Genomic DNA, 17004 nt, shown 5'->3' on the forward strand with positions numbered 1-17004 from the left:
AGCCCAGGGAAGGGGGTCACTCACCAGCACCGCCGCCATCCCCACCGCCATCCTCCTCCTCCTCCTCCCCCCCGGTGCCGAGCACCCGCCTCCTCCTGCCGCCGCTTCCGCTCTCCGCGGTGCGTGGCGAGGGGGAGGGCGGGGAGGCACCGCCCCGGCCCCGCAGCCCCCACCGGAGCTCCGGGGCCGCCGGTACCCGCTGCCGCCCGGGCGTGGGGACGACCCTGAGGCTGCGGAGGGGTGCTGAGCCCCGCTGGGCCAGCCCAGGGCCCTCTCCCCGCTTCCCTCCGAGCCGCTTCCCCGCCCCGGGCTGCCCGCGGGCTTGAACGTGAGCGAAGGGAGAAGGGTCGGTCTCTGCTTGCCGGGCCCCGGCCCCGCGTCTCCCCGCCTGGCCCCCCGCGGGGGCAGCCTCTGGGGGGGCTCCCAGCTGTGCGCAAACCCGGGGGTCACCGGCCTCCCCGTGGTGCTTGACGGGGCGCGTCTCCCTGCCGGAACAACCCCGCGCCCGGCGGAGCTGCCGGCGGCAGGACGCTGCTCCCTCGCCTTCCCTTGCAGCTGCCTTTCAATAATCGCCGAATTACAACCCCTTAAACTGTTCTAAATTGTAACTGGAGGGAGGAAGAGCCAGTTCCAAACTGTTCGTTGGGTGAGGGTAGTGTTTCTCTCTTGTTTTTGGTTCGATTTGGGTTTTGTTGTTTGTTTGTGTTTTTTTTTTTCCACAGCTCCTGTCGCTCCCTGGGGACGATGGAGCGCTCAGCAGATGCACCGGGGGTCCTGGAAGGCTCTGGCATTGGCTCACAGAAAGACAGAGTGGTGACCGAAGGGGAATGGCTGCGAAAATGGGAGACGGGGAACATCGGGTTTCACAAGGAGCGAGGGCATCCGTACGTGGCTTCACTCTCCTGCCTCGTCTGTTCAGAGAAACCCTGTGAGATGAATGGCAGCTCATTCAAAAGATACATCATACTAAATGGAGCATTTACAAAAGGAAAAACATTTAACACAGGCACTAAAATAAATACACACATTTTCGTGACCGACATTTGTCAGAAAAGGGCAGAGAAGAGGGAGGATTTAAATGAATTTACAACTTTGACTCTTGAATCAGGTTTTAAACTATAAAGCTTGGATGGCTTGGCTAAAAATCTTTTAATTTCCTGGTGCAGAAAATCTGCACTGCTGTTTGTAAACGATGAAATGGGCCTAAAACAATATGCAGGTGGCATTGGAGCAGTTATTGTGCACTGGAAGACAGGGACCTAGGAGAGCAAACCTGATTATATAGTCTTCAGCCAATTAAACCTATATATAAGACCTACAGAAGTTACTTGATTGATACAGAAGTTTGATAGTTTTTCTATTTAAGCTGTCTGTTGTGGCCTTAGAGGTGGGTTAGTTTATTTACATCAAAAGAGAAGTAGAAAACAGAACAAACTTGTGTGTTTCTGACAGAAATGAAATACACTTTCTATGTAAAGGGAAGATGAATGTTTTTATTTTATGTTTTTATTTCCAGTGGTATGAAGCAGGTTGAACTAAGAACGTGTGTTCTGTCATGGAGTTTGTGTGCTGCCTGGCATCGTGTCTAGCACTTGCCTTTTAATGTCCCAGGGCAAATACTCAACAGTGTCAAGTAAAACATGTCTGTTCTTCTGCAGGCTTCTACAGAAGTACCTGGATGTTCTTTTAAATGGCAGGACTGGACTGAGGATATTTTTCCCACTTTGTGGCAAAGCAGTAGAGATGAAATGGTAAAACACAGATTATATCAGCAAAAATCTTATTTGTTGTGGGGAGGGAGAGGGAGAATTCCCAACCTTGTATTGGCCAATGGGAATGTGCTGCATTTCTGCTGGTTGGAAAGCAGTATCACTGGAGGCTGAAGGCAGGAGGAAGTTTGTTTTAATTTGCTGGCATTTTGTGTAGTAGCATGAATGGGATGGATAAGGACTAACCTCAGAGTCCTTCTGATTGTCCAGCTTGGTGAATTCTGAATTTGTAATGGACAAAGTGACTGAAGCCCTTACTACTGCTTCTTTTGGTGGCAATGCCATCTGAAATTGCTCTCTGTGAGGTCAGTTGTGCCCAAGAATGTTTTCAGGGGACCATGTGGCATGGCACACAGGGAATTTAAATGATTTGGGTTAAAAGCAATGTCCTCTTTCTTTACATTTCTTATTTTACTTCAGCTTTTTGGGGTGGGTTCTATTTATGATCAGGGGCTGTATAATCCAGTGTTTTTTCATGGAGGGAGTGGACACAAAGCAAAAACCCCTGACTGAGCTGGAACCTCAAGGAATCAAGGTAGCACCAGTTACCAGGTTTTGTCACGGGGGAGGACTTGCCAGGCTGACTTGCAGGCTCTGAGGCACGTTGCTGTTGTGCTGAGCTGCAGCAGGGAAGAGGTTACCCCACCCTGCTGAGCCCAACGTCATCTCTGCCAAGCCACAGAGGCAGCTGGGTGGCCAGGGCGCCTCAGCTGCTGCAGTTCAGAGCAGAACACGTTTCTGTAAGCCAAAATGGACAGTTTTGTCTGTGTAATCACCTTGTTTCCATCGATTTCATCGAAATAAAGGAATAATCCACTGACTCTAAATAAAGCCTGTAAGGCCTCGTCGGCTGTATGCCAGGGTGGTGCTAATTCAAGCTCAGATAGCGGAGGGGAGCTGTTCAGTAAAATGTGAACATTCCAGAAAGTCAGGATTAGGCATACCAGTGCATCCTAAAGCCGGGGTTTCCCTAATGAATAAATGCCTCTCTCTCTGCTGTGTGCAGGCTGGCAGACATGGGACACAGCGTTGTCGGTGTGGAAGTCAGCGAGCAGGCGCTGAAGGAGTTTTTTGCAGAACATGGGCTCCCGTGTCGTGAGGAGCCAGTCCCAGAGATTCCGGGAGCAAAAAAGTGGCAGGCATGTTTTCCTTGCATTGTTGAATGATCTGGTGTGGTTAATCATGCAATGCAGGCAGGCATAACTGAGCAAACAAGTCATCCTGCTTTTATACCTCTGTCTTCCTGGTAATCATTTCCCTTCTCCTGAAAAGGTCTGAAAGGAAGGTCTGAGTTGTAATTTTGGACTGAGACATTCTTCTGAGCTTATTACTTTGACCTTCTTTTCTTAGGACATTGAAGCACCTGCATGTAAAGTAAATGTATTTTAAAACTGAACAGTTGCATGCCTTGAGAGATCAGAACCCCTCTGGAGGGGATCGGGAGAGTTAACCCAGCAAATTGAAACTAAAAATGTTTCTCACATATTTTTCCCGTGGCACCTGAATGTATATTTAAAAATAGGATATGCATGTATTTTAAGGTATAAATTATAATTACACACTTAGAAGTGCATATTTAACGACGGTTTGCTGATAAGTGTTGTTTCCTTTGCTTTTTATTGTAGAGTACCTCTGGGAACATTTCACTGTACTGCTGCAGTATTTACAACTTGTCCAGGTAGGAATACATGGTGTTTTACAATTCGCTATGATCAAACATGTATTAATACTTTCATAATACTGTCAGATTATCTTATTTGAATCAGCCATAAAGACTTGGAACAGGTCCTCTCAAGAAAACTCTTATTAACCTATGTGACAAGTGTAAATAGCCAATCTCCAGCAAAAACTAGCCCTGTTGTTGACCATTAGATCAAGATGCCAACTAAATATCTTTAAATGGGCTTCTGGTTCTAAACCATTCTGTGAAAGTTATAAAAAAACATGTTTGCTTTACACTAAAAATGAATTAACATTTTTGATGGACTCTATGAAGCAAAATTCTAGCACAGTCCCTTACTTAGAGTAGCTTAGTAAAAGTAAAGAGAATATACCCAGAGGTGTCTCCTTAGTCAGCTTTTCCTTTAACTAAGTACTAAATATATTTTTCCCCAACGTATTGTTTAACATATGCATAGGTAAGCTGTACCCATTGATTATAATATACTTTTAATGATGGAGTTCAAGTACAGTACTTCACTCCAGGGTATGTAACTGTAATATTTTCTCAAACCCTGACTTGGCAAACATGGCTTGACTTACTAATGTCTTCTGAAGGAGTTTTAATACTAAAACGTTCTTATTTCTTAGTTGAAAGACACAACAGAAAATGCAGAATTCTTCAATATAGTCTGTACTACTGACTCCTGAAAAATGTTTCAACACGTTGTGCTCTGTGGCCTCAAGCACTACTACTTGGATTTTGCAGTGGCTTTGCACCTGACCTTCTGGTCCAGTCTCAGCTGGTGGGGGAATTTTGAAAATTACCAAGTTGTTCAGAGGCTACAGGAGGACTTAGGACTCTCTCCAGCCTCTAACATAGAAGTCTCTGCTTTGGACAGTCATGCATCTGGTGCATTTACTTGTTCTCAGAAGTCTTCTAGGGGTGTTGGCAGCAGTCACATTTAAGTCTGTCCTAAAATGACCTCAGACCTATTCTGGTGCTGGAGCGTGGAGAGCATGCAAGAAAGCAGTGTTGTTTCTGGTTTTGTAATGTATCTTGTCGGAAGCTGAAGGTGCCCAGAGTCCTGCACTATAGTTCCTCCTCTTGCAGTTCTTAATCAGACATGATTTTCCCTAGATGATAAGGTTGTTGGTAAAGTTTTGTATGTTGGTTTGCTTTTCTTACAAACAACTGACAGGAACAAGGATTCCATGGCTGTTCAATAAGAAGGAGGAGGTCAAGTCTTAATCTTTACTTGGATGTTTTTTTCAGATCTAATTATATATACAGGCATAAGAGATAGTTTAGGACACCAGAACGTGGTTTTTACTATATGATCCTTTTTTTTTTTTCTTTTAAATCTGCATAAGCTGGAAAAAAAGAATAGTCAGTACTAGAATCCAAAGTCCAAATTGCTTTAGACAATAGACTGTTGCTTAGACTTCTGCTGGTGCAACTGACTCCAGTGGGTTTGAATAGTATATATGTAACTAGTGCTGCAAAGTGAGTGCCTCAGAACATATGAATGTGACTTTGTAGATGCTGCCTGGTTTCTTCCCCACCTTGCCCCTGCAGTGTAGCTACCTGCTGTGTGGAGCCCTATAAATCCTTCTTTCTGTGAGCTGGCAAGTTGCCCAGGGATTGCTTAAGGTTCTTGTCAGCAATTTTTGAAAAATTTGGTGTTAAGTTTTGTAGCAAGTAGTGTGGTTAAACCTGTAACTTCCATCATAACATGGTGAAATAATCATAGAATAATTTTCTTTGTAAACGACCTTTAAGATCATCACATCCAGCCCTTAACCCATAAACCAAAAATAGGTAATTAATTACATTTTCAGTAATGGGTCCAGTGACAGTTTCCAGTTTGTTTACCACAAAATAAATAGGCAGATACACATTCTGGATGGATGGTTCTTACTGGGTGCAGTAGTGGTGAAAGTATGAACTGCATTCCCTCCAGCAGTCAGCAGATACCTGTGCCTAGAAAAATGCACACACTCTTCTGGTTTCTGTGTACAGACAATTTGATTAATTGCCCAGTAATTATGGAAATTAAACTTACTTCTGTCTTGCTGAGGCTGGCCTGCTAACAAATCCTTTTGATCTCCATTAGCCTAGCATTCATTAGAGGAGCACTCAGATGTGCTCCTGACCTTTGCCAGAATGAGACATTTCAAAGACTCATACTAGTTAAAGAGTAACAGGAATTACTGCTCTTCGTGGGAACTCTGGGACGTATGTAAAGATGTATGTAAAACAGTTACATTACGCAACCATTGTACCTCCTCATCCAGGTATGGCTGCATGACTTAAAAAAAAAAAGATTGCATTAACTGAAGCTACTAAACATCTGCAGAGATAGAAAGTCACAACTTTACTGCTTAATTCCAGTGGAATTTCTGCAGATATGTGACTTTCTGCCTTACATGTTAATTTTTTTAGATGTAGTAGTACCTGGATTGTGTTCTGTCATGCTACATACCGTATAAACACATAGCAGGAGATACTGTAGGGCTGAAAGACTGATACAGAGGTGCACTGAAAAAAGGAGCACGTCCTAACAACTTAGCCTCACCTGACTCCACATCAGGATGAAAGACAGCTGTGTGCCTTTTTTGACATTTTCCATGTGGCTTGGTTCACCTCAGAAAGAAACTGGAGGTGCAGATGGGCAGGGAACACCCAGACGCTCTGCAGGTCCTAAGATCTGGGCAAGCAGGAGACCAGGACTAGGGGGAGACCACAACATGAGCCAGCCTGCAGCTTGTGATGTCTGCAGGCCCTGGTGAAATCAGTGGGGAAGAGAATACATTAAATGCCTGTAGGGAGCCACTGCCACCATTCCAGTTAGACCAGATTAAAGTTGGGAAAAAAAAACTAGGTGCAGAAAACTTCAGGAGCTTGCCTAAGGAGGTCACACAGCAGACTCAGCTATGCAGAAAGGTGCACAGCCTCCGAGACTCAGAAGATCAAGTTTGTCACCTGCCCCACTAGGCTTTACTTTGTCCTTCTTACGCCAATTGCATGTTTAACCGTCTCTTTTTAAAATCTTTTATTCAAGAGGCTAGTTATTTAAATTATATGCTTAGTCTTGGCAAACTTTAGAAGAAGTCAGGATTTAAGTGTTCTCTTGTCTCATCACGGTGGAGTGGGAAATACAGAATCAGTTTCTAGGTTACTCTCCAGAGACTTAGCAATGCATTGCAGTGAAATGAACAGCAGGCAGGGAGGAGTTGTTTAAACACAGCTGGTAACTAAGCACCACACAGCCGCCTGTCCACTGCCCCCTCTAGTGGGATGGCTGGGACAACCAGAAGGGCAAAAGTGAGAAAGAAGTTTGTGGGTTGAAATAACAACAGATTAATAATTAAAAATATTTTTTTAAAAAGTAAAAAAAAAAAAAAAAAACAACAAACCAAAACAACCAAACACGAGAGAAAAAAAAGCCAAGAAAAACAAGTGATGCAAGTGAAAACAATGGCCCACTGCCAACTGACCTGTCCAATGCCCAGCCAGTCCCTGAGCAGCTGCCCCCCAGCCAACCTTCCCCCAGTTTTATTGCTGAGCATGATATCAATGTGGTTTGGAATTTCCCTTGGGTCAGCTGTCCCAGCTGTGTCCCCTCCCCACTTTTTTGTGCACCCCCAACCTACTTACTGGTGAGGTGAAGAGCAGAAAAGGCATTGATGCTGTAAATGCACTATTTAGCAGTAACTAAAAGATCACTGTGTTACCAACACTATTTTCAGCACAAATCCAAAACATAGCCCCAAACAAGCTACTGTGAAGAAATCTAACTCTACCCCAGCCAAATGGAATTCGACTCTGGCACTCCCTCAGTAGGCAGAAAGGTATTGCACAATTCCAAACCCCATTTTTCTCACTAAGTAAACCTATTTCAGACTTTCTTTTGAATTATGCAATTCTATTAGTGAGTTATTACTACCTTACTCTCTATACTCCTGTTGTAATAATTACCAGAAACAAGGCTCTTCCTTCCTCCCCAAATATCTTCACATTTCTAGTGTCACCCTGACTGCTCTTACCACCCATTTATAAAGGCACTTTCCAATAGTGTTGGGCATTTGCAGATTTTGGGTGCTCTCTGAATCCATTTGCCAGCATATCCAGTAGCAAAATTCACGTCTGTGGCAGTGGTAGACTGGGGCAAGCAACAGCGTAACTAAGCTTTTCTAATATTAAACAAATTGCAAGCTGAAGCTAACTGTCCTGGGCATGTAGCTGGGAACTGAGGTCTTGAAATTGCTGGGTGTGCCGAGTTCAGTGATACTAAAACAACCACGCACCTTCCTTTGCCTGTGTTGGAAATGGTGTGTGGACTTCAGAATGTGGTTGAGATCATTGATGTGTTGAGTGTGTGTTAGTGCTGCCTCAAGAGTCCCCAGACTTGTAACCCAAATGTGTTTTAAGCTGCTTTCCTTCCTCCCCACCCTGTCTCAGCACCCCCTGATGATGGGGAAATGCTGAGCAGTTCCAGCGTCTCTTTGCTGTCGCAGCAAGGCCCTGTACAAGAGGAGTGTTCTTTGGATCTGGGTCATATTGTTTGGGATGATGAAAGTGCTTGACCATGACAAATAGGTAGTGGGGAATCTGCACAGCTAGCTAGAGAATCTTTGTGACTTCACAGAAGTCTCTGAATAAAGGTGCCTTTTATTATTTGTAAGCCTTTTCCTCATCTCCCTTTAGCTCGATAGTTGGCAAGTTTGATGGGGTTTGGGACAGAGGAGCTCTAGTAGCTGTGAATCCGTGCGACAGACAACGGTTAGTAACTCTTGTTTTGTCTTTTCTCTGATGTATGCAGTGACACGTTTTTCCTCCTGCCACTTGTTGATGAGTCCTCTTTCATTTAAAGGAGTAATCTACACAAGTTCTTCTCTACCACAAGCATCAGCTGCAGTTGCAGAGTGCTGTGCTCTAGACTTGTGAACTTCCTTCAGGAAGCCACCCTGCCTCTTGGGGGGAAAAAGTGTGGTTTGTTGCAACCCAACAGAAGCAGAGCTGCAAGTCTCATCTGAATTTTATTATTTCCTCTTTTCCCATCTGCTTTTCCTCTCTTTGTTCTTTTTCCCCTCACTTCCCTTTTTTTCAGGGTTTTTTTTTTCTTGCCTACAGCCAACCCAAATGTAGTTCAACCATACCCCCAGGATTTTTTCATTAGATACATAATCTTGAACTCACAATGATTTTAAAAGATCAGTACTGTGTTGTGTGCTTTATTCTAGAACATGGCAGATGAATACTGTTTTGTCTGTTAGTTTTGAGATTAATATGCAAAAAAAAAATCAAAAAGGCTGCTGTTTATGAGGAGTAAACAGTAGCCTTGATTTGAGGTGTTGCAGGTGCAGCATGAATTTCATGCTGATGAAATTCAAGCTAACCTTTGCTTAGTTTCTGTGTCGTTCAGTTCAAATTGTCTCTGCAGAGAAGTGTCACCTCTTGTGTTGAATACTTTGAATGCTATGCTTGAATCTTTGTAGAGTTCCAAAACAATGAAGTGTAACTTTCTTTGTTTAGCTATGCCAGTTTGATGGTCACCCTGATGGAGAAAAATTCTTCTTATCTCCTTGTTACGGTTTCATATGATCCAAACAAACACAAAGGTGAGAACTTTGCACTCTTCATGTTTTGATTAATACAAATGGTGCGTAGATGTGATAATGTATCTTCCCCGGATGTTCTGTCAGCTTAGTTTTGTCAGCTGATCACACCAGTACGACCACGTGTTACAAATTTTAGATGTTGACCAAGCTGGAAACTAAATTTGCTTTCTCTCTAGCATTCAGACATGGTAGTGCTAAATGGAGGACAGACACGGTGTATTAACACAGAAGTGGAAGTGTGGCTGTGACACTGAAGCTGGAAGTTGTGAACACTAGCCTAGGGAGCTCGAAGCACTCCCAAGAACATTGACTTTGCTCTGTTTAACCAATACTTGCAACCCAATGTGTTGTCCAGCTTGTGCCTCTCTCCCAGCCATTACCATGGCCTGAAGAGGCTTGGAAGAGAATGAATTCTGGAAAAGCATGAAGTATTTTTTTCCTTTTATAACGTTCATTACATGCCAAAATCTGAGGTATTTTAAAAGATTTTTTAAAATTAATTATTAACTCATAAAACAAAGAGATTTGTTGCTGCTTTTGGGCTCTTCAGCATAATTATTCCTGAAAAAATGTCCTGTTTTCCTAAGCAACGATAGTTTAATAATTGGTCTCCCTCTCACATTATTCCGCTTTTAGCTTTAATTATGCCATTGTAGCATAAAGAGATTGTTGGCCAGATTCACGTAGTGCACCAAGAATGGTTGTATCCACAGCATATTCATGACTTCTGACAATATGGCTATCCTACCTGCAGCCTGGAGGTCATGCAGCAGCAGCACCTGAAGCTGTCTGGTGCCCCACCAAGGTGCCATGAGTTCTTGGATGTGGTACTTTCTGGTTCCTGCAGATGGTGTGACACGCTGGGACCCGATTGTGGGCCAGGTGCTGGGAGTGATGGGGCTGGCTCTCCTGCTGCAGTGTAAATGTTTGTTTCCTTCCTGTGTCTTCCCTCTGATGACCTTCACCCATTTTCTTTCAGGCCCACCATTTTATGTTCCTGAATCGGAAATAAAAAGCTTGTTTGGTAAGTAATATTTTAGCTAAACCTTGTTGGTTCTTTTTCCCAAAACACATAAGCATGCTTATATGCTTTTACCTTGCCCTGTGTCAAGTGACAGAGAGTCATTTTCTTCCTATCTAAGGGACAGAGTGATGGAAAAACAATGGCTGAAATAAATACCATATATACCAAATGTAGCCACGGGGATTTTGCTGTCAAGGAAAATTCTCAGCTCTTCAAAAGACAGAGGAAAACCCAAGAGATGAATACTGTCTCTTTCCTCCCCTTGGCATCTCTTTACTTGCCCAGGATTCATACTGCACTCAGTGATCTTGTAGCTCCAGTCTTAGTCCTGTTAGACCATTTTGTCTTTCTCTGCACCTCATCACCAACTACCCTGGTCTTAATCCAAGTCCTTTGCATGCCAGTTCTACAATTTCTGCTGTACTTTTGTAGCCAACAAAGAAAAGTAACATGCCATGCAAGGAAAATTCTAAATGTACAATTTAAATCCCATCAAATTAGTGAAACTTGGAATTAGGGGGGGAATTTAATTTTAAAAATTCCTCCTGATACGCTTTGGTATTGCACTTCTTTTAAGTTTACAGCTTTCTAAGATGCCTGCAGTGTCTGTGCCCAGAAAATCATTGGCATGGACGGTTGCATCCCAAAAAAAGGTGGATAGGTTCCCCCAGTGCATTTGTGCCACTGCTTCAAGTACTATGAGGAAATCTGTGGATAAGATTTTTAAATTATTTCCTGACAGTTTGCATTTTTCAGTGAGTAATTGTTCACTAACTTGTTACTCTTTCCTCCTTTTCAGGCAACCACTGTGAAATTAAGTGTCTTCAAAAAGTCGATGATTTCTCAGACAAACACAGACAATGGGGACTAGATTATTTTCTGGAGGTGCTATATGTACTTAAGTTTTTAGATTGATTAAAATTAATTGAAATAAATTAAGAAGTCACGTGGGTTGTAAGCAGTCCTGAGGAGAAGGACTTGGGGGTGGTAGTAGATAAGAAGCTCATATGAGCTGCCAGTGTGAGCTGGAGCCCAGAGAGCCAAACACATCCTGGGCTGCATCAAAAGAAGTGTGGCCAGCAGGGCCAGGGAGGTGATTCTGCCCCTCTACTCTACTCTGGTGAGACCCCACCTGGAGTACTGTGTACAGCTCTGGTGCCCTCAGCCGAGGAAAGACATGGAGCTGTTGGAGAGAGTCCAGAGAAGGGCCACCAAGATGATCAGAGGGCTGAAGCACCTCTGCTATGAAGATAGGCTGAGAGAGTTGGGGCTGTTCAGCTTGGAGAAGAGAAGGCTCTGGGGAGACCTTATAGCACCTTCCAGTGCCTGAAGAGGACTACAGGAAAGCTGGGGAGGGGCTTTTCATCAGAGAGGGCAGTGATAGGACAAGGGGTAATGGTTTTAAACCGAAAGAGGGTAGATTGAGGTTAGATATTAGGAAGAAATTCTTCACTATAGGGGTGGTGAGGAACTGGAAAGGGTTGCCCAGAGAGGTTGTTGATGCCCCATCCCTGGAGGTTTTTAAGGCCGGGTTGGACGAGGTTTTGTGCAACCTGATCTAGTGGTAGGGTTCCCTGCTCATGGCAGGGGGGTTGGAACTTGATGATCTTTAAGGTCCCTTCCAACCTTAATGATTCTATGATAAATTCCCTCCCATCTCGCTTTTCTTCTTATCTCACCTTTTAAAACAAGACCTGTTTTGGGGCCCCATGGGCCGGCAGCCGCGGCAGCTGCCGCTCTAGTGCCGTTTCCTGCCGCGCCGGCCGCACGCCAGGCCGGGCAGCTGGGCCAGAGAGGCGGGAGGCTGGCAAAAGTTGCTCCTCTCTGTCCCCCTGAGTCGTGATTAGGAGTCAAGTGACGAGCTGGCAGCGAGTGGGCAGAGGCACTTGACGGCAGCCACCAGCAGGGAGCCATAATCGAGCGGGAAAGAGAGGAGGAAAGCGAGCCAGGAGATGAGGGAGAGGACAGGGAGAGAGTGTCCCTGTTGCTCCCTCCTGCCAGAGCACAGCTACGTGCGGGCAAACCAGCACAGGGGGAGAAGATTCAAAGAAAGCCTGCAGAGCTGCTGCATGTTCATCAGAAGAAGAACCTTCATTTGCAGGTCTTCTGTCAGTTCCGTGTGGATACTGCTGCAATTTTTAAACGTTCAAAAACTCTCAAAACCCTTTCTTGCCCTGGCCCTCACCCCTTCACAGCTTGTTTTTAAAAATGCTGGAAAGGTACAATTGCCGTGGTGTGTACTATATTTCACCAAGTCCAGAAGGTGAGTAAAAGCCATGAAGCTCTTTATAAAGAAGTGGTGTGGTCCTGGAGCTGCAAGCGGGTCTGATGATGACAGCACAGCTGTCCCCAAGCTACAGCCTGTTGTGACTTTCGATATTGCTTGTAGCTACTGCTGCTTCAAGGCTGGGTTGACAGCAGAAGGTGTGTAGCCACGGGGCTAGTGCGAGATGGGAGCTGCTGTGTTCATAGGTTTGCACTTCTGGCCAGTACTGTGGCTACCAGGTTATAGCCTCTCCTTCCTCTCGATCCAGAAATTCTGTTCAGGGGCAGCATGAGAGCCACTGGAGTTTATCTCTGGCTTGATAGCCACAAAAGGCCAGGTGCTCAGCACAAGGCTGCTGCATACCCAGCAACGTCCCGCAGAGGATTCCCAGCTATGGGACAACCTAGCAGGAGCAATGCCACATGCCAGATGAGCCATTTTAGGGTGTATAGGATGGCTTTGTTGTGTTGTACTCTGAGAATACCCTTTAGACACACCTTGCTGAATGAGCACATGTTGTCCATGCATCTTACAAGATGCGTGTATGCGCCTGCTTGGAAAAAGCAGCTGCTAGTGATCAGTGTAAGTATTCTCGTTGCATTTTCAAAAGCTTCCCAGAACAGCCAGAGAGAAGTGCATAAAATAGCACTAGCAACGGTGTGACAGCTTGGTAACTGCATGTTTATAAGGATTTGGAGAGTGAGACCCCACCTGGAGTGCTGTGTGCAGTTCTGGAGCCCCCAGCACAAAAAGGACATAGAGCTTTTGGAGCAAGTCCAGAGGAGGGCCACAAAGACGATCAGAGGGCTGGAGCACCTCTCTCCTATGAAGACAGGCTGAGAGAGTTGGGGTTGTGCAGCCTGGAGAAGAAAAGGCTTTGAGGGGAACTTGGAGCTGCCTTCCAGTGCCCGAAGGGACTACAGGAAGGCTGGGGAGGGGCTTCTTATAAGAGCGCATAGTGATAGGACAAAGGGGAGTGGTTTTAAGCTGCAAGAGGGCAGATTTGGGTTAGACATTAGGAACAGATTCTCTCGTGTGAAAGTGGTGAGACAGAGGAGCAGGTCGCCGAGGGAAGTTGTGGAAGCCCCATCCCTGGAAGCGTTGAAGGCCACGCTGGATGGGGCTCTGAGCAACCTGGTCTAGTGGGAGGCGTCCCTGCCCGTGCAGGGGGGGTTGGAACTAGATCATCTTTCAGGTCTCTTCCCGACCCGAACGACACCACGATTTCACGGGGCAGGGCGGCCCGGGGGCGGAGCGGCGCCCGCGCCTCAGCTGGCCCGCAGGGGGCGCCCGCCCGCCTCCGCCCGTCCGGCCCCGCAGCCTCAGCCCGCCCCGCAGCCTCAGCCCGCCCCGTCCGGCCCCGCAGCCTAAGCCCGCCCCGCAGCCTCAGCCCGCCCCGTCCGGCCCAGCAGCCTCAGCCCGCCCCGCAGCCTCAGCCCGCCCCGTCCGGCCCAGCAGCCTCAGCCCGCCCCGCAGCCTCAGCCCGCCCCGTCCGGCCCCGCAGCCTCAGCCCGCCCCGCCCGCTCGCCGCAGGGATGGCTGCGGAGGACGAGGCGGAGCTGAGCCTGCTGGAGTGCCGGGTGTGTTTCGAGCGCTACGGCCCCGGCGGGCAGCGGCGGCCGCGGAACCTGCCCTGCGGGCACGTCCTCTGCCGGGGCTGCCTGGGGGCGCTGGGCGGCCCGGCCGGCCGGCGGCTGGAGTGCCCCTTCTGCCGGCGGGCCTGCAGCCCCGCCGAGACCAGCGACTGCCTGCCGCTGCTGCAGCTGCTGGAGGTGCTGGGCCGCGCCGGCGGCAGCATCCCCTGGGCTCTGCGGAGGAGCGGCGAGGCGGGCGGCGCGGCGGCCGCGGGCCTCGGGCTCCGGCTGTCGCTGGGCGGCTGGGGGTCGCTGGTCAACCCCACCGGGGTGGCAGCCTGCCGGAGGTCGGGGCGCCTGGCCGTGGCACACGACGGCAAGAAGAAGATCCACGTCTTCGGGCCGAGCGGATCCTGCCTGCATCGGTTCGGGGAGCGGGGGGGGGGATGCGGGCAGCGAGATCAAGTACCCGCTGGACGTGACGGTCACGTCGGACGGGCACGTGGTGGTCACCGACGGCGGGGACCGCTCCGTCAAGGCCTTTGATTTTGAGGGAAGGGGTGTCCTGGCCGTGCGGGAAGGTTTCTGTTTCCCCTGGGGCTTGGATGCCACCCCCGAGAGCGAGGTTCTGCTGACCGACGCGGAGGCGGGCGCTCTGTACCGCCTGACGGCCGACTTCAAGCAGGGGAGATTCAAGGTGTGTCAGATGATCCGGTCTCAGCTCGTCAGCCCCAGAGGGGTTGCGGTCTCCCAGACCTCGGGTGCTGTCGTGGTGATAGAGCACCTGAAAGCTCAAGGGCCGAACACCGGCAGCACCAGAGTGAAGATCTTCAGTGCCGAGATGGATCTCATCGGGCAGATGGATAGCTTTGGTCTGAACCTCGTTTTCCCCTCCAAAATATATACTACGGCTGTGGCCTTTGACAAAGAGGGCCATGTTATAGTGACGGATGTCTGTAGCCAGGCCGTAATATGCTTAGGGAAACCTGAGGAGTTTCCCATCTTTAACCCTCTAATTAGCCACGGGCTCTCTTACCCTGTAGGACTGACTTACACAGCAAACAATTCTCTCGTCGTTTTAGATAGTGGCGATCATTCGATAAAAATATATAGTTCCACCTGAATGGGTTTAGGTGCTTACTGCTGTAGGTTCAAGCTGCTTTTGGCCACAAAGCACACAAAATCCTGGTGTTCGTAGGCGTGTAGGGAGGAGATGTTTTCTGGGCTGTGAAAGTTGTTTGTGAAAGTGAAGCTGCCCTCTTCAACTAATGCTGTGCTTCCTGCAAAACTTATTGAACCTCTTGCCTGGCTGTGGAGAAGACCTGGCCCTTGCAGGCTGTAGTCAGCAACAAATCAACCAAACAAATAATGTGGCTTTTTGAAACTATTGCATACCTCCACAAACAAATATTTTTTGTGCTTTTTGACAAGTAATAACAACATCATGTGGAATGGAGTAATCTAAGACTGGCACCTGGGAAAGAAAATGATGCATCGCTTGTTTATGTTTCCCAGCACCTAGTTGTAATTCATCTTCATTAAGCATAGCTACACTCATCAAAGTGACAGAGTGGTTTCTGCTTCCAAGATTTCTGGACAACAGAGGAGACTGGCTTGATGAAATGGTAGGAGAAGTGAAAGCTTCATTTCAGGCCCAGCTAAGGTCATTGCAATGGAGGAGCTACCATTGATTAGTGAGTTATGTGAATTGGTGTTCAAAGCCTATTTTTTTCTGCAACAGGGAAAAGCACTTCTGGGATCACTCTTCTCTGTACTAGTTTGTTCCCACCTTGATTAGAATTGGTGAGAAGAGCTGGAGCAGTCAATCTTCCTGTGTAATGCAGAAGTCTGCATCTTTACCTAAAAATAATGTGGTGTGTGGTTACCAGCATGAGCAGCTTTCCATAAAAGCCCCTTGAAATATTTGTGTTTAGACCACAAATACGTCTGCATAAATAAAATTGAGTTGGCTGTGCTGCTAACACATCTATGCCTGAGAAGTTTCCAATACTGCTTGCCTCTGCCTTGTCATTAATATGGTACTTCTGTGCCCTAAACTCCAAGATTCAACTGCAAGTTGAAATGTTGGTGGAAGTAATAGAGAAGGGGGAATGTAAGCCTTGTTTTTTTCCTGTCTTCCAAACAAGGTTTTGTTGATTGTGAATACACAGCAGTTTTACTCCACTATATATTTATTTCCTTGAAAACAGTTTCACTGTGGACACAAGTTCTGTTGCCTTATTGCACAGAGGAAAGGAAGGTATATCTGAATTATTTTGAGAAGGATTCAACACTCACACTAGAAGTCACTGTTGCATTTTTAGGTATTTACCTGCTGCTAAAATGATTACTTGGGCCGTTCAGCATTAAAGGGAAGTTAGATGGAAATGTTATCTAATGTAGAGAGGAGTAGGTTAAAATGGCATAAAACTTGATCTTTTCCAACATTCTCTGCTGCAAGGCCACACACAAGTGCCTTTGGTAGGACCAGAAATACTCTTTGGCTATTCTGCAATCAGTGTTCAGCCCTGCAAAGGGGCCTTCTTGAGGAATCAGAAAGGAAATTTGCTCAGAGAAGAAGCCCCCCTGGATTATATTCCTTTCTAGGTGCTAAGGAGATGTCTGCCTTTGAGGTATATAAAAACAATTAGATAACACTTCCTTTGGGGGACTGCTGTGTTTGAAAGTGCATGCAATCATAGAATCATAGAATCCTAGGGGTTGGAAGGGACCTCGAAAGATCATCTAGTCCAACCCCCTGTCAGTGCTGTATTTATACATAATTAAGAATTTATCCCAAGAGCAGCTCTGAACCCTAGCTGTGAGCTTTCATCTCCTCAAACCTTCGTGTCCACCAGGAGCATGTAGTTTTGCTACTGAGCTCATGGATGGGCAAATTTCTAGCACCTACTGCCATGCAAGCAACTTGCCAGCAGCTGAAACGCTGATTTTTAATTATTTGACTCATGCTGTTTAAAAATTGACAAAAACTCTCATTGTTTCCCATTCTGCTCCAGTCTTCTTTGGTATATAACTAGAAATCACTTGATGTTTGGATTTGTAAGCAAAATAAACTCTGTGCCTTTA

At 46.7% G+C, this 17004-nt stretch overlaps 3 protein-coding genes across 6 annotated transcripts in view; 2 read left to right on the forward strand and 1 right to left on the reverse strand.

The window, feature by feature from the left end:
• Positions 1-99, reverse strand: part of KDM1B (lysine demethylase 1B) — a 28587-nt gene extending 28488 nt beyond the window's left edge. The window contains exon 1 of one of the 2 annotated variants that reach the window (XM_051612027.1): positions 25-99. The gene's annotated coding sequence lies outside the window, so the exon portion shown is untranslated. The remainder of the gene's footprint in view (positions 1-24) is intronic. The other variant, XM_051612026.1, reaches the window with a different exon arrangement.
• TPMT (thiopurine S-methyltransferase) lies at positions 23-11012 on the forward strand. Of its 3 annotated transcripts, none has more exons than XM_051612035.1 (9): positions 38-346; positions 723-884; positions 1659-1751; positions 2776-2908; positions 3395-3447; positions 8140-8214; positions 8968-9053; positions 10033-10077; positions 10877-11012. In XM_051612035.1, exons 2-9 carry the CDS (start codon positions 745-747, stop codon positions 10990-10992), a joined length of 741 nt encoding a protein of 246 aa, XP_051467995.1. In that variant the 5' UTR covers positions 38-346; positions 723-744; the 3' UTR covers positions 10993-11012. The 3 variants fall into 3 exon arrangements, with proteins under 3 accessions (XP_051467997.1, XP_051467995.1, XP_051467994.1); XM_051612034.1 differs by having other exon boundaries at positions 39-328; XM_051612037.1 differs by lacking the exons at positions 8968-9053; positions 10033-10077; positions 10877-11012 and adding an exon at positions 8306-8955 and having other exon boundaries at positions 23-328.
• A 1867-nt stretch (positions 11013-12879) lies between these two features.
• On the forward strand, positions 12880-17004 carry NHLRC1 (NHL repeat containing E3 ubiquitin protein ligase 1). The gene is given in 3 exon segments (XM_051610247.1): positions 12880-12925; positions 13820-14355; positions 14357-17004. Coding segments are annotated over 3 exon segments (1266 nt in total). The 3' UTR covers positions 15041-17004.

The sequence above is a fragment of the Apus apus genome, chromosome 2, assembly GCF_020740795.1.
Source record: "Apus apus isolate bApuApu2 chromosome 2, bApuApu2.pri.cur, whole genome shotgun sequence".
NCBI classification, from domain to species: domain Eukaryota; kingdom Metazoa; phylum Chordata; class Aves; order Apodiformes; family Apodidae; genus Apus; species Apus apus.

Bases quoted from the DNA above. Each gene is read 5' to 3' on its own strand.
- TPMT (XM_051612035.1), top strand. From the start codon at position 745: ATGGAGCGCTCAGCAGATGCACCGGGGGTCCTGGAAGGCTCTGGCATT. The intron at 885-1,658 runs GTACGTGGCTTC...GTTCTTCTGCAG, and splicing joins CACAAGGAGCGAGGGCATCC to GCTTCTACAGAAGTACCTGG. The intron at 2,909-3,394 runs GCATGTTTTCCT...TTTTTATTGTAG, and splicing joins CGGGAGCAAAAAAGTGGCAG to AGTACCTCTGGGAACATTTC.